This window comes from Haliaeetus leucocephalus, unplaced genomic scaffold, assembly GCF_000737465.1.
Source record: "Haliaeetus leucocephalus isolate CR32 unplaced genomic scaffold, Haliaeetus_leucocephalus-4.0 Scaffold173, whole genome shotgun sequence".
Taxonomy (NCBI): Eukaryota; Metazoa; Chordata; class Aves; order Accipitriformes; family Accipitridae; genus Haliaeetus; species Haliaeetus leucocephalus.
Genome location: NW_010972609.1, coordinates 197335 through 210947, shown reverse-complemented (window position 1 = coordinate 210947; position 13613 = coordinate 197335). Strand labels below are relative to the sequence as shown.

At 43.3% G+C, this 13613-nt stretch overlaps 1 protein-coding gene across 1 annotated transcript in view; it reads right to left on the bottom strand.

Annotated features, from left to right (window-relative positions):
* Positions 1-263: 263 nt before the first annotated feature.
* Positions 264-13613, bottom strand: part of LOC104829570 (fatty acid desaturase 1-like) — a 15763-nt gene continuing 2413 nt past the window's right edge. The window contains exons 4-14 of the mRNA XM_010563899.1: positions 10058-10168; positions 8263-8460; positions 7758-7859; positions 7460-7588; positions 5939-5999; positions 3915-3991; positions 2984-3081; positions 2211-2307; positions 1382-1461; positions 508-633; positions 264-315 (exon numbers count right to left, since the gene is read on the bottom strand). Coding sequence (XP_010562201.1) covers positions 264-315; positions 508-633; positions 1382-1461; positions 2211-2307; positions 2984-3081; positions 3915-3991; positions 5939-5999; positions 7460-7588; positions 7758-7859; positions 8263-8460; positions 10058-10168 — 1131 coding nt within the window. The remainder of the gene's footprint in view (positions 316-507; positions 634-1381; positions 1462-2210; positions 2308-2983; positions 3082-3914; positions 3992-5938; positions 6000-7459; positions 7589-7757; positions 7860-8262; positions 8461-10057; positions 10169-13613) is intronic.

Genomic DNA, 13613 nt, shown 5'->3' with positions numbered 1-13613 from the left:
ATATTTACTCAGACACAATTAGCAAAGAGTTTCTCCCTGTTCTAACCATTCATGTCCTGCTTGCCCTATCCACTCTTAACACATCTGAAGCAAAACACCAGGAAAGACCAGGAGTAAAATTCAGGTAACTTCATATCTATTGGAATCATTCTCCAGTTCTTATCCATTTTCTTCTGACATAGAGTCCCTTGTGGTCCCTGCTCCTCAGCTTGCTGGGAATGCAAAGATGTGGCAGGCTGCAAATGGTACCATCGAGCCTTGTCTTATTTGTGTAGGTAGGCATCAAGCCAGAGCTCTCCTGAATTCTTCAGAGAGCTGAGAAAGAAAGAGAGAGCACAAGAGGCCAAATTATGCAGGGTTGCTTAGGGGAGAGTTGGTGGGAACAAGGGAAACGAGGGTTTCTCTGTGTTGGTTTGTACAAGAAGAACAAGCCAGCTCTTGTTCTTAGGATTCCAATCTTTCCTACAGCCTTCTGCAATTTTTTTTTGCCAGTGTGGTGTTACTTACTGCACAATGTCCGCAAAAGCCGTGAGCAACGGCTTACATTGGTACTCAATGCCGTGTTTGGCACACAAGGACTTCACCAGAGGAGCCACCTTCCAGTAGTTGTGTCTTGGCATTGTGGGGAATAGGCTGTGAACAGGAGACAGACAAATTCTCTTTCAGAGCTCCATAAGAAATATTACCTTTCACATGTTCGCATTCATTATTACTTCCCAGGAATCACCCAGCTCACACCGAGTAGGGTCTTTAGCTGCTCCTGGCTCTTCTTTCCCCTTTTAGCACAAGTAACTCCTAAGACTTCCCTGCTTCCCCCCTCCATTATTTTTCCACAGTTGTCTCTAGCACTTCTGAAGTGACATTTCTCCAAATTAAGTGATGCCATAAACTGGAAGAAACGACTTCCCCTGCCTCCCCTTTCTCCAGAGGTAACCATCTCCATAGCACAGAAAAGGAGACGAGCCCATCCTTCAGCTGCATATCTCAGTCTCCAGAGTCATAGTGTAAGTAGTCAGTATAGGTAGGCTTAAACTACTGGGTCAGACTAAAACCAGGGTGCCTTAGCGTGTACATTTTCATTAATGCTTACAAGCTACTACTTCAGATGGACCCTGCTGCTGTCTGTATGGTTCCATAGATCCTGCCCATGTTCCATTTTCGCTAGTCATTCTCACCTTCCTGTGGGTTCAGTGAAGATTTTGAATTACATTATGATTCTCTTTAGGGTTTTCAGTCATTTTAAAGACAAACTCATTGGTGCCCCACAACTATTTGTAGAATTCAGAGCAAAAAAGAATCAGGCAAAGAGAAAAAAAAGAGAAGAAAAAAAATATTTTTTTAAAAAGAGGGAAGAAAATTCTCTCTCAGGGTGCATACTCACTGGTGTTCAATCTGGAAGTTCAGATGCCCAGTAAACCAGTCATTGAACAGAGACTGCTCAACATTGCACGTTGCCTGGAGCTAGAGGAGGGGAAAGGAAAGCAAAGTCAGTACACGTTGGTGACTGCAGCCTTTCTCATATGACTGAAGAGCACAGTACGCTGTGCTACTCTGTTCTATTGTTTTCTTTTAGCCTAAGCTGAGCTACCTCCAACTAGGGATCATAATCCTCCTTCAGCTTTGTGGACCAGCAGATGTACCTAGACTGGCTAACATGGACCACAGTAAGACTAGGAGTTGGCTCTGTACTCCTGTGAAAAGCATGTGAACAGTCAAAAGTTCCTCCTGGGTCTTCTCAAAACTGTGTCTGCAGAAAAAACAGAGATGGCAGGGTACTTCCATGGTGGTCAGACTTCACTGCTGGACTCCAATAAGTCTCTCTGCAAAGAGGGGACACCCCACTGGCATTCTGCTAGTGCAAAATTGCTCAGCAAGAGCAGGACACAAGCTTCCATCTCCACATAAGTGCAAAAGCTCCGAGACGGATTGATGCAGTAAGTGGGGAGGTGGGTATGTTTAGGAAATAGAGCTGGGTCCTAGCTTTGATTTTAGGTTGCCCATGAACTTGTCATTGCTGTCCTCCTTTACTGTCGCCATGACTGAATCCTGTTATCCAGGATTATTCCGATGTTACGAACTGTTATCCTATGAACCTTCACTTCCCAGTTACCAACAGGTTTCCAGCCTTAACACAATAGAAGACTTGCTTGTCTTATGGTTGGAATTTGTACCTGTATGGCCACAATTCTTAAGAATGGAAAATATTTTACCTGAGTAGATGCCCAGTCCAAATTGTTGTCATAGTAAATATCCATAGGGATATGGTTCATCTGTGAAACCCAGACAAACCAGCTGCTCTCCAGCATCCTGTGCCATCAGACAAGAGGCCAGAATTCAGTAACAGGCAAGTAAGTCAATGACAAACCACTGAAGTAACAGCATAGCCCAGTTTACAAACACACGGCTGAACTCCAGCCTTGCTAATCCAGCACCTGGAAGAACTTCCAAAACCTGGAAGTTTCATACTTCCTTATGAAACTCATGATTATTTAATATGTTATGTTATAAAGCTGACATAGCCTGGTATTCATCTTGTTTTATCTGTAGCCAAGGACCAAACTGATTAGAATCAGCAAAATGATCCAAGTGGAGTGCGTATTGTCCATTCAAGCCAATGCTGCTAGGCAAGGTCTGGGCATTTGCAAGCCCAGGCTAAGCTGTTTCTGTTAAATGTTCTCTTTCTCTAACCAGTAGCAGACCCAACACCCAAAGCACTGAATTTTGTGTAAGGTAAGTATTTCTCAATTTGGTCAGCACTCAGTGAAGTCTCTTTGCTGCCAGAGCCAACGAGGTAACATAAAACTTGAACTGGCAATTGAGCAGAAGAATCTTAGTTTAACTTTACAGAATTAAAAAACTAAGCAAAAAATGAGATGGTAAAGGAGAACATGGAAAGGTATAAGCAAAGGCAGAGAAAGGCAGGCAGGCACAGATGGAAAGAGTATGTAGAAAAAGGCTGAAGGACCTTCTAAGGAGGTATCACCTGAATATAAAAAAATATGCCAGGAGACTCTTTATTTCTAATAATGCTCCATAAGTAAAAAAGAATCTGATATAGAAGGTCAGCATCCAGGCCAAGTCCTACCAAAACCAGAGACAACAAGAAAAGAAAATAATTATAAATTACATTCACTGAAATCTTTTTCTAAGCTTCATGTTATGTGTACAAGAAAACAATCTACATTCAGCTCCTGTAGCTTTTTGCTAAATTGAAGCATCTGGAGCAATCCAAGTTAACATAAGCTAATAACACTTTTTTTGCACAGCTTGCTATAATAGAGGTGAATCTAAGCATTCACGCCCAGTGAGTAGATTAATATATTAGCAAATGACTATGCATTCAGAAATACGAGTTGAAGACCTGTATCAAATCATTGCCCAGGACTCCACAGTGAATTAAGTGCTAGACCAGCAATCTCATTTTGGCTGGAAGTTGCTCTGTTCTCTTGTATGCATAACACATGCAAGAGAAGGAAGAATGAACCATTAATTCTGGCTGCCTGGCATAGGATATAATGCCAAGTATATGCGTACTGCTAACAAATCAACAGCAACAGTTGGTGTGAATCCACATCCTCCCATTCCTGACCACTACGGACCTTCCAATTTGCTTCCCAAAGAAGACAGTACACTTGGTGCTTCTGCAAATGAAGCAAAGCAGTACAAGCCAAACAGCCTGTTGCTTTTTTTCAGGCCTTTATCATCAATCTGCGGAACGTAATGGGTTTACCAGAAACTATGCAGAGCCACTGAAAACACTGCACCAAACTGACCATCGTATTAGACCTAACTGAATGGGATACGGTGTCACACAGCCCGGACTGAGCTCTGGGCAGAAGCTGGCTCCACGTTCAGAAGAAAGTTTGGAGACCTACAACTGACCCCTTCTTGGTTGTACAAGTAGCAGTACTTACCGCCCAATACCTTTTTGTGTATGCAATATAAAATGTGTGGCACTGGAAATAGGTGGGAAACAGGAGCGGAGGAAGAGCTGTAAGGGAGAATTTATTATCACTGGTCATGACCCAGACTGAATGACAGGTAATCAAACTGGAAGCAAAGGATCTCTGAACAGCTACTCAACATGGAGAATATTCCAAGAAGTTCTAGGGCTGCAGAATTTTCTGGATGATATCAGTCTGCATCAACACAACCAAACAGTAAGAAATCTGGGAGCCTGCTGACCTCAAGAGGTAAAACACAGGTAAGACAAGAAGCTCTGGGAAGCTTCGCTGATGAACGGTTCCTGCGCTTCAGCATAAGAGCTTGCTACTGCTTCTGTCACCTGTCAACACAGGTAGTATTGCCTCCCCTTTCCTTATGAAGAGCTAACCATGGCTTCCTTTAGAAAAGAATGAAAGTAAAAAGGGGTGTGGAGAATCCCCCAAAATAAGGAGGACAAGACCCCAGAAACTTAATGATCCTTTTGAGTACCACAGTAACCACTTTGCAAGAAGGCAACCGACTGACACTGGTTAGGGTGCTATATGGGGCTCTGAGCAACTTGATCTAGTTGAAGATGTCCCTTCTCATTGCAGGGACGTTGGACTAGATGGGCTTTGGGGGTCCCTTCCAGCCCAAACTTGTCTATGATTCTATGATTAGTACCTCTAAACATTTCTAGGTCTGTCAGTTAATCTGATAGTGCTTACAAACCTAAGATTGCATTTTAGGCTTCTAACTGAGGAACAGCCACAGAGTAGTATTCCAAGAAGTAGCTACCACAGCTCCAAACTTTATCTGGCTCCCCATTCAGTTGTTCCAAACAGGGGAACAACAGGAATACATATGAAATCCCTTGCTTACCAGGCATTTTGGGTTGCAAGAAGAACTCAAACTCAACCTTCCAAATGGACAGCTCAGTTGTACTTAAGAAACCAAACCAAAACAACAAAAAAACCCCACAGACTGTTCTTTACATTTGAATACTACTGAAAGATGTGGTATGACATCGTAACATGGGATCACCTTCCTTAACCAGCCATCTCGGAGTTGCATATCCGAGATATGCATATCTGAACTAACCCTGCTAGTTCTGTCCAGCCACTTGAGAGAAGAGCCACTGCTGGAATTCAGCTCCTGCCATCCTGAGAGGTCAAGGGAAAAAATTGGTCAAATGAATCACACCTTGAAAGTGCCCATTTCTGCTGGTTTTAGGGGTCAAATTCATTCCATCCACTTTTCAGGCAAGCATCCTAAGCAGACTTCAGACTATTCTGGAGAGATGCAAGAGGCAATATCTCTTTGTCCGTGTTGAAATTGTGCTGCTTTGCAAAAGGAATAAAACTTCGCTAAGATGGGAAGAAGCAGGCAGGAATGAGCCTAGAGATCAGGGCACTGACAGCAGAGGAATTCTGAATTTTTCCCTCTGCTCTGTTTATGCACTTTATTAGCCATATATTACACAGCTCACAGACAGTCCCTGGAGCCCTCATCTCACTCACCCAAGTAACTTCCTCAATTAGCAAGCTAAGAGTCATTCTCTTTTTCACTGTCCAAATAGATGTAGACTTATTTTTGCAAAGCAATAAAGTTTTAAGATGACCTGGGATCATCTTAGCCCACTACTTTTTTTAACCCACGTACCCCACTACTTTTTCTGCCCTGGAAGAAACTATTTGGGTAGAAATTCTCAAACCAAATTAATGTGTTTCAAGTCAAGAAGGGCACAGAAATCTGATCTCGCATAGGATCATATGGTAATTCAGGCTGGAAAGGAGCTCAGGACCTCAAAGCAGCATCAGCTATGAGGTCAGACCAGGTTACTTGGGGTTTTACCCAGTCAGGTCTTCAACTCCTCCAAAAATTAGATGCAAACTGATTATTATGTTCTTTGATGGAGGCACCTTAGTTCTGCTCAAGTCCTACAGGTCAAAAGCAAGATCTACAAGCCCCATTAGTACCCCTCATGGTATTACAGGAGAATGGAGATACTCACTGATGAAGAAGTATTTATGTTGGTGATTGTATGGCATGTATTTTTTCTTTTTGATCCCAAGCTGTGAAAAGAAACAGCAAAAAATACCGAGTGGAAGCTAAGCAATCTGCACAGGTAACTTGCTGTTTTCCATTCTTCCTTCCCTGGAGGCACTCATCCTGCACACTTCCCACAACCCTCATTCCTACTGTCTCCCTCTTGTGTATGTCCTATTAGTTTACATACCTAATACACCTTTTCTATAAACACTTATTCCATTAGTATAAGGCTTTAATGCCTTACAGCTTTGTAAAGTCCTTCAGAGATAAACTGTTAAGCAAGCATGAGATTTTTTCCCCATAGGGGAGAATTAATTAAATAAGTGATTGCTGAAAAGAAGTTCTAGATATACTTATGACAAGTCAAAATAGAGGTAACAGCCCGTAAGAAAAACCTCTGTTGGCATATGGTAGGAAGGAAACTGCTGTCACAGATACCACCATGGTATGAGTTGGAATGGAATGATGTAGTAAAAAGGTATACCAGAACATTTCATCTATTAAAAGATGGTGTGATCTGTAAGTTATGATAAAAATAATTCTGAGGGTGGATCGAGGTGAATTTTATCTAGTGAATTTCATAGGGTTTGTGTTCTTACCACATTCATAATTTGTTTTGTGAAATATTAGATATTTCATGGCTAAGTTGTATTATTTTTGACCAATAGTCATATGTATTTTCTCCCACCCCACCCCCACCCCCCCGCTTTCTTCTCTGATTCTGTACACTTAAATGACAGTTTCATGATGGCAAAGGTTTTTCAAGGAAAAAAATATTTCACTGCTGTAGCTACTCTGACAGGGTCTCAAGGACTGATGAAGTTCTACAGCAAAAGCATTTCAACATTGTCTCGGGTTGTTCCTCCTGGAAGCGGGCTAGCAGCACAAGCCGAGAATGTCCTACGTGGTCAAACGACTTCTGCCCACTAGAAGGACCTGCCAACAACCAGTCCTACGGAGCTACAGGAACAGCCCTCGGTTATTCAGTCCTGCTGTGCTGGCTGCCTTTCACAGCAAGGCTTCTGCCTTCTCCTAGAAGGCATAGCCATGCCAAAGCCACCTGTATCTCTGAGCTTCAGACATTAATATTAAAGTAATAATCCCAGGCCAACTGCAGACACACTTTATATTCACGTTTACAAGTTATCTAATAATCATTAATTACTGAGATATATTCTATAGCAACTTAATGACCTAGTAACCTTTTTGCTGATGGATTTTCCACCTTATAAATGATGCATGTACATCATACCTAATTTATTTACAACTACTTGTCAGCTGTTCAAGAAATTCTTAAAGGAACTTAACATGAACTGTGACCTGCTTACAAAGGCTGAAGAAAGTAGACACAGATGAAAGCAATCTTATTTCAGAAGCTGTCATCGCATCTTAGTTTTAGATCTTTATGGTACAGCATACTTTTTGTCGACTAAGGTATTCTTCCCAGTTTCTGGTACGCGAGCGCACGCACACACACACTGACCTCCACAGACAATTTCTTCCCCAAAGTAAACAAGAAAGGGTGCATATCAATATCAGGATCTTTCTGGAAGCAGTTGGGTTTGGCATGGTGCTGGGAGTGCAGAAGGGTCCACCATTTGGCTGATGCCCCCTGTTTTAGTGAAGAACAAAGAGAAGTACAATGGTTTCAGAGCCAGATTCTTTCCAATTCCCCTCCTTTGCCCAATGCTGAACACGCTATCCCCCCCAGAGTCTTCAGAACACCCACTTTTACAGGAAAGTCATCAAATCTAAAAAGTTTTCCAGGGTCAGGTACTTACAAGCAAGTGGCACATCACAAACTTATGCAGCAAGTGGTTCCACTTGGTCTTCCTGAATACTGAAAGATGCCCTAAATCATGTTGTAACCATGAAGCCTGGACCTGGAAAAGGAAAAAGAAAATATCGGGAGGGGAGAAAAAACAGAAGTCAAGACCAGGACATTGCCACACCCATCCTTTGCCTTGAAATATCAAGATTTATTTCTCAGGCACTGCTCCAAAGTCACAGTCGGAAAGGAACTATGAAATCCTGATACTCTTAAGGCTTCCCCCAGAATATATCTTGCTGAAAGAATCCCAGACTAGGTTTAGTGGGAGCTCCCCACATGCAGAATTTCTTCTTTACATCCTCTGTAAACACATGCCATATAGCGGTTGTCTTCTTATGACAAAGAAGAACTATGCCAAGTAAGGAAACAGAGGACTAGGACACTGCAATAGTATTATGTGTATTATGAAAGCTGATGCAAATCCGTGCGCACGTGCTGTGGGCTTAGTTGCTTACCTGGGAAATGGTCAGCACCAGCAGAGAGACAATAAAGGGCATTAAGGATGTCCCAAAGTAGAAGAGAATGAGCCAAGCAGCAGTATCCAACAGGAGGATGTGAGCGAGGTGCAGGAAGAAGAAGAGTTGATTTGGCTCCAGAAGTCCCATTTTCTCAACGGTAGCACGCAGTTCTCGGAAGTCTTTCACCAGCATTTTCTGTGGGAAGCACCAGTGTTAACAGGTTCCCTTTTTCTAGAGGATAGCACTGCAGCCTCAAAAGCCAAGGACCGCTTTAATGGAGGAAAGAAAGAGCAAAGGATCCGGCCAAATGGGCGAGAGCTGGGCTTGCACACTAGTAAACTTGCTCTCCTACAGCTTCTCGGTGTCTTTGCCTGATAAGGTACGCAGAGCAGAGGAGCAAGCAGCAGCCATCACAGAGCACAATGTTTGCACTCCGAACCCCTAAGACAATATCTTTGGTGCTTCTTCCATCACCTTCTTGGCAGGTAGCACAGGGCGCAGATGGAAGTTGTACTGTATGTGCAATGAACACAGCATGCCATCTTGTGGTAGGACTTTTGGATGACATTATTCCTCTTCTGCCACCAGTTCCAATAGATCAATGCATATGACTTCACTTTACTCTTCCCAACATTAACAGGGGAGGGTTAAATGCCTGTATGAAAAATGGCACCTACAGCCCAGCTGGCCTCAGGCTGCTGAGCATTGAGGAAGGAGGATGGAAGAAGAAACGAGCACAGCACTCGTGCTAGACCAACCCACCTTCGTCTTCGCCAGCTCTGCAGATGCCTCCCAAGCCCGATTCCCATCTCCATGCAACCCAACCCACAAAGGAGCTTGCCAGCCTACTTTCCAGTCATTTTGGGGAAATGGAGTTTGCATGGAGCAAGGCACGTGCAGGCTCTGGTACAGGCCAGCTATGGAATCCAGAAACAGGCAAGGTATGGCCACAGATGGGTGTGGGGGTTCATGAGGTTCCTACCTACATAGGAAGTGTGGCCATGCCATTCTGGGACAGCCAGACTGCTCTGAATTCTTTTTCTAATGTCTGAGTTACATGGGGCCATGTATCATCTTGCCCCCTTCAGCATGCAGTGTGGGACTATGCAAAGAAAAAGTCAGGGCAGGCTAGAAGGAATGGGGGAAAACAAATAATCTTGGATAGTGGGAAGCAGCGAGGACCATACAGCCCGGGGAGTGTGTGTACTCCAAAACTATTCCTGTTCTGTTGTCTGTGCCACTCTCATGAGGTTTTCTTCAACACACCAGACTGGTTACTCTCATGGTGCCATCGACAGTGCTTCTGTGAATGATCTTGAGACTGCTACAAGAAGGCTGTCCAAAAGGGCAATGCCAATACAGCCTGTGAAACTTAATTCAAGGCTAAAACACTCTGCCTGCAGTCTCTTCCTACAGTTACCTACAACAGAAGGGAGTACAGTCTGAAAATTTACTGTCAGCTGGAAAGGATTACTTCATTTTTGGTTAGCTCTTTCTCAAAGCAAGGGAAAGAAGAAAAGGTGATAGCTGTGATATTCATGAGAGCAAAACAAGGCTCTGCTATTTATGTAGAGTTGCTGTGATAAGAAAAATTCATCTTCAGGAATCTCATTCTCAACCACATAATGTGGATTTTGACTAATATTCATGCATTGTTTTTAATTAGTAGCACAAAAAATTGTGAAGAACCTGGATCCCATTGTTCAGGGGCTATGCTGATACAAAGAACAAGATCTAATCTCAGAATATTTCCCTTTAATCTATCTTTGATCTGATTTACAAGGATACTTACGTTTTTAGTGGGCTCAATACTGGGTTGATCTGGTGCCAGCTCCCCAATCTGCAGTGACTTCAAGTATTTGCTCACCAGCACCTTGTTGACATGGAATGCTACAAAGGCATCCTGCAAACGCACAAGAGTAAAGGAAGAGGTAAGAAAAACAAATTCTACGTTACTAACCTCAGCCTGCTGTGCACAGCAAGACTTTCACTCTGGAGGAACCACAACAGCAAAGATGGCTGGTTTACCTTTCTATCTCCTCAGGCTTTTTCTGACCTTTTTCTTCTCGCGTTTGTCCTGTGTTCTTACAGGAGATCTTATTTCAGCTGGCAAATGGAAGAGGTCTGACTTCCACTACTGCAATTACTACAGGTATGCAAGCTCCGTAACACAAAATTGAATGGATCTGCGCTGTACACCTAAAGCAGAGTTTAGTTCCCTTGCTTTTCTTCCCCCTCTTCTCAACCCCATTATTAGTGACTTTTCCATCTTCCTGGACATCCAGGTGCCCAAAAGACCTTTCTGATCAGCGGACTGGAATCTTCTTTGTTGTGCAATTTGTCAAAAGAAAAAATTGCCCTTTAAATCCAACCACTTAAAAGAAAAATGTCGTTCCTCTTAGTCACAGGGTAGAGAATTCCACTCCTAAATTAAGGCAGGAAGCATTTCATCAAGGACCAAGTGATACCAGAGAACTTTCTGGTTTTCTCTAGTACTTGGAAGTATTCAGAAGGAAATGAATGCAAGGACACAATTCATAAGCAGAGGCCTGGTGCTGCCGATCTCAAAGATAGGAGCATTAAAAGCAATGTTGTGATAGCCTCTAGGCAGGGTTGGGGCCAGGGTGCAGAAAAGCAGAGGAGGAGACAACTGCAGTGACAGAGCATGGAGGGGGCAGCTGGGGCCCTGAAGCACAGCTGAGACTGAGCTGAGCCAGGAATTCAGGCTGTAGGAAAGGAACCTCCCCTAAAGATTCTCCAACCATGCAAAATTGCTTTTGTAAATCCATGCCTTCAACTTACTGATCTGCTTGCACGCCTGCTTTCGCGTCGTCTTTCATCTGATTCAATTTAGTCATCCTAACCAGACCAGAATCCATGCTTTACTGCATTCCAGCCCCAGAGTTATTCTGGGCAAACATTTATTAAGAACAGCTGCGTGACAAAAAGGAGTTGTCGTCCAGCTAATCTCTTTGAGCAAATTGCCACAGAATTTCTGTCCTCTACACCACAATGGCATAAGTTTGAGCAACTGCATGACTAACACAGGCATACGTGTAACATACAGTGGGTTTGAATACCATGCACATAATTGCTATTGCTGATGAATCAAAAAATCAGCAGCAGTTTCTCTGCAAAATAATCTATTGCAAGTACCTGGTTATTTCATGATGTTGCAACACCAGATGTTTTTACAGTCTCCAAAATTCAACCAAATTTTGCCAAATTCAGCCAAAAATTCCAGCCGGGAGATTGTTGCTCCTGTTTCCTACGTCACCTCATTCCTTAACTCTGCTTTTCTACCCTTTGTGAGAAAATACCACAACAGAAAGCAGCAATAAAAGGAGTCCTCTTCACAGTTTGGTGCAGTGTCACCCTTACTAATATTGTGGCTTTAATTACACTCATTTTTCCATTCCTCAGGTTTCTTTTCTTACCAAGCACCTTCTGTGTTTTTCATCCTCTCAAGTTACCATCTTTCAAGGCTCTTGGTAAAAATCTTCCAGTCCAACTAAGATCATCTCAATTTTTCATAATATACATCCAAAAGATTAAGCAACTGACCTATTCCAGGATGCACAGACCTCACTAAAGTCTTAGGGATTTTCTTAATATATGCTTCTTTCACGTATTTTTGTCTCTGCCTTCCAGACTAACTAAAGAGCTTATTAAATTCACACTGTCTCATGAAACTGCTCTTAGTAATGAAGAGGAGTTTCTTACTTCACCTGGATATGTTCCCACTGCAACTCAGCGTGGATATAACCAAGTCTGCCCTCAACCAGATAGTTCACACATAATCAGGCTTTACAAGAGAGCGCAGAAGTCCACACACACTGATTTACCCTCCTCCTGTTAGAAGCTGACTAGTACCAGCACAGCTTGCTCTGGACTGGATTACCCAAACCTGCACTACAGACACACCTGTAGCAAATATTCCACCTTTTACTCTCTTCCACAGTTTTTGCTGAGGCCAAGACGCACAGCTTGCAAGCATGCAGAGATCAAGCAGGGCAAGATACTCCAGTATCACAGGTATCAATTTGCCTTGGAATAAATACAGATTCTGAATACTGTGCCCTGTCAGAAGTGATGATGCTGTTGTTATCCAAAGGATTTATGTGTTTTTCAGCATCTCTGGAGCAAAATAAACCCCCTTCCTATTAATTTCATTTACAGCCCTTGAGCTGGAGTTTTTATGCTTAAAACGAGAGAGGGAAAATAAGCAGGCATTTTTCCATTATGATGCACAGCCTATTTAACGTGCTTCACACTTGTGTGTGAAGACAGTTGAGCTGGTGTCACACAGGCGGCTGAAGTCTTGCAGGGCTTCGTGATTTGGACATGGAACCATCCTGTAAGAACCAGCTCAGATCCCCGAAATAAAATATCTGCATTTTCCAAGTTCACCTGTTGTCTGGGGTATTCCAGCATGCTAAAGTGAAAGAAATCTGACTGTACTGACTAGAGCAAATGAATGATGGAAAATACAGAATGCAAAGTGCAGCTAATACAGAATTTGAAATTTAAACTTAGTAGACCGAAAATTACTTTTATTGCCATGAGCCTCAAATATCCCTTATATATGGAAGATCAGGGAACTATTTGTCTTGGGTTGTTTTTTTCCTTTCTAAATACACAGGAAGGAAGCAATCGCATCAGTCACATCTTTGTATAGATGTTAATTTACCACTATTTTCTAGCCTTTCTGCATGTACCAGAAGGCGAGAACTCCAGGGAATCTTCTGAACGTTTTGGTGTGCATTTACCACAAGTTTCTACGGCATTAAAATAGCAGTCAGACAAGGAAACACGATGAGCAGAAGTCTTTTTGCCCGCACACTAACTCGCCAGCAGTTGGACGCTCGTTAACTGCCTGGTTCTTTCAATGTTGTTCACCTCGAGGGTCAGAAGGACCACATGCAATAACTGCAGAAACTTTTCTGGACGACAGCTCGGGAAAGCTTGCCGTCTTTGCTTTCCCTCCAAGTTATGCCTGGTGGCATCTAGGAGGGATCCCTTTCCTACAGGTACGTTTGTGGCAGCAGCTACCACCACCGCCCCAGGGCTGGTGCGCTCTTTGTGGCCCCTCGCCCCGGCGGGAAGCGATCACTGCCGCTCACAGCAGCTGCACAAGCAAGATGCGGAGATAAGAGTAGTCAGAAAGACTTCAGCCCCATAAACCGTTACAGTCCGGTTGCCCCAGGGGCTTAACCCTCTTCATTTGCCTGTTTCCATCGCATGAGGCTGGAAAATTGGGACGGAGCGGTGACATTACACACCCCCGGCTCCCCCCAAATTCCCCCCCCCCAGTCACCTCCCGAGTTCTCGCCGCATGATGCTGCCCG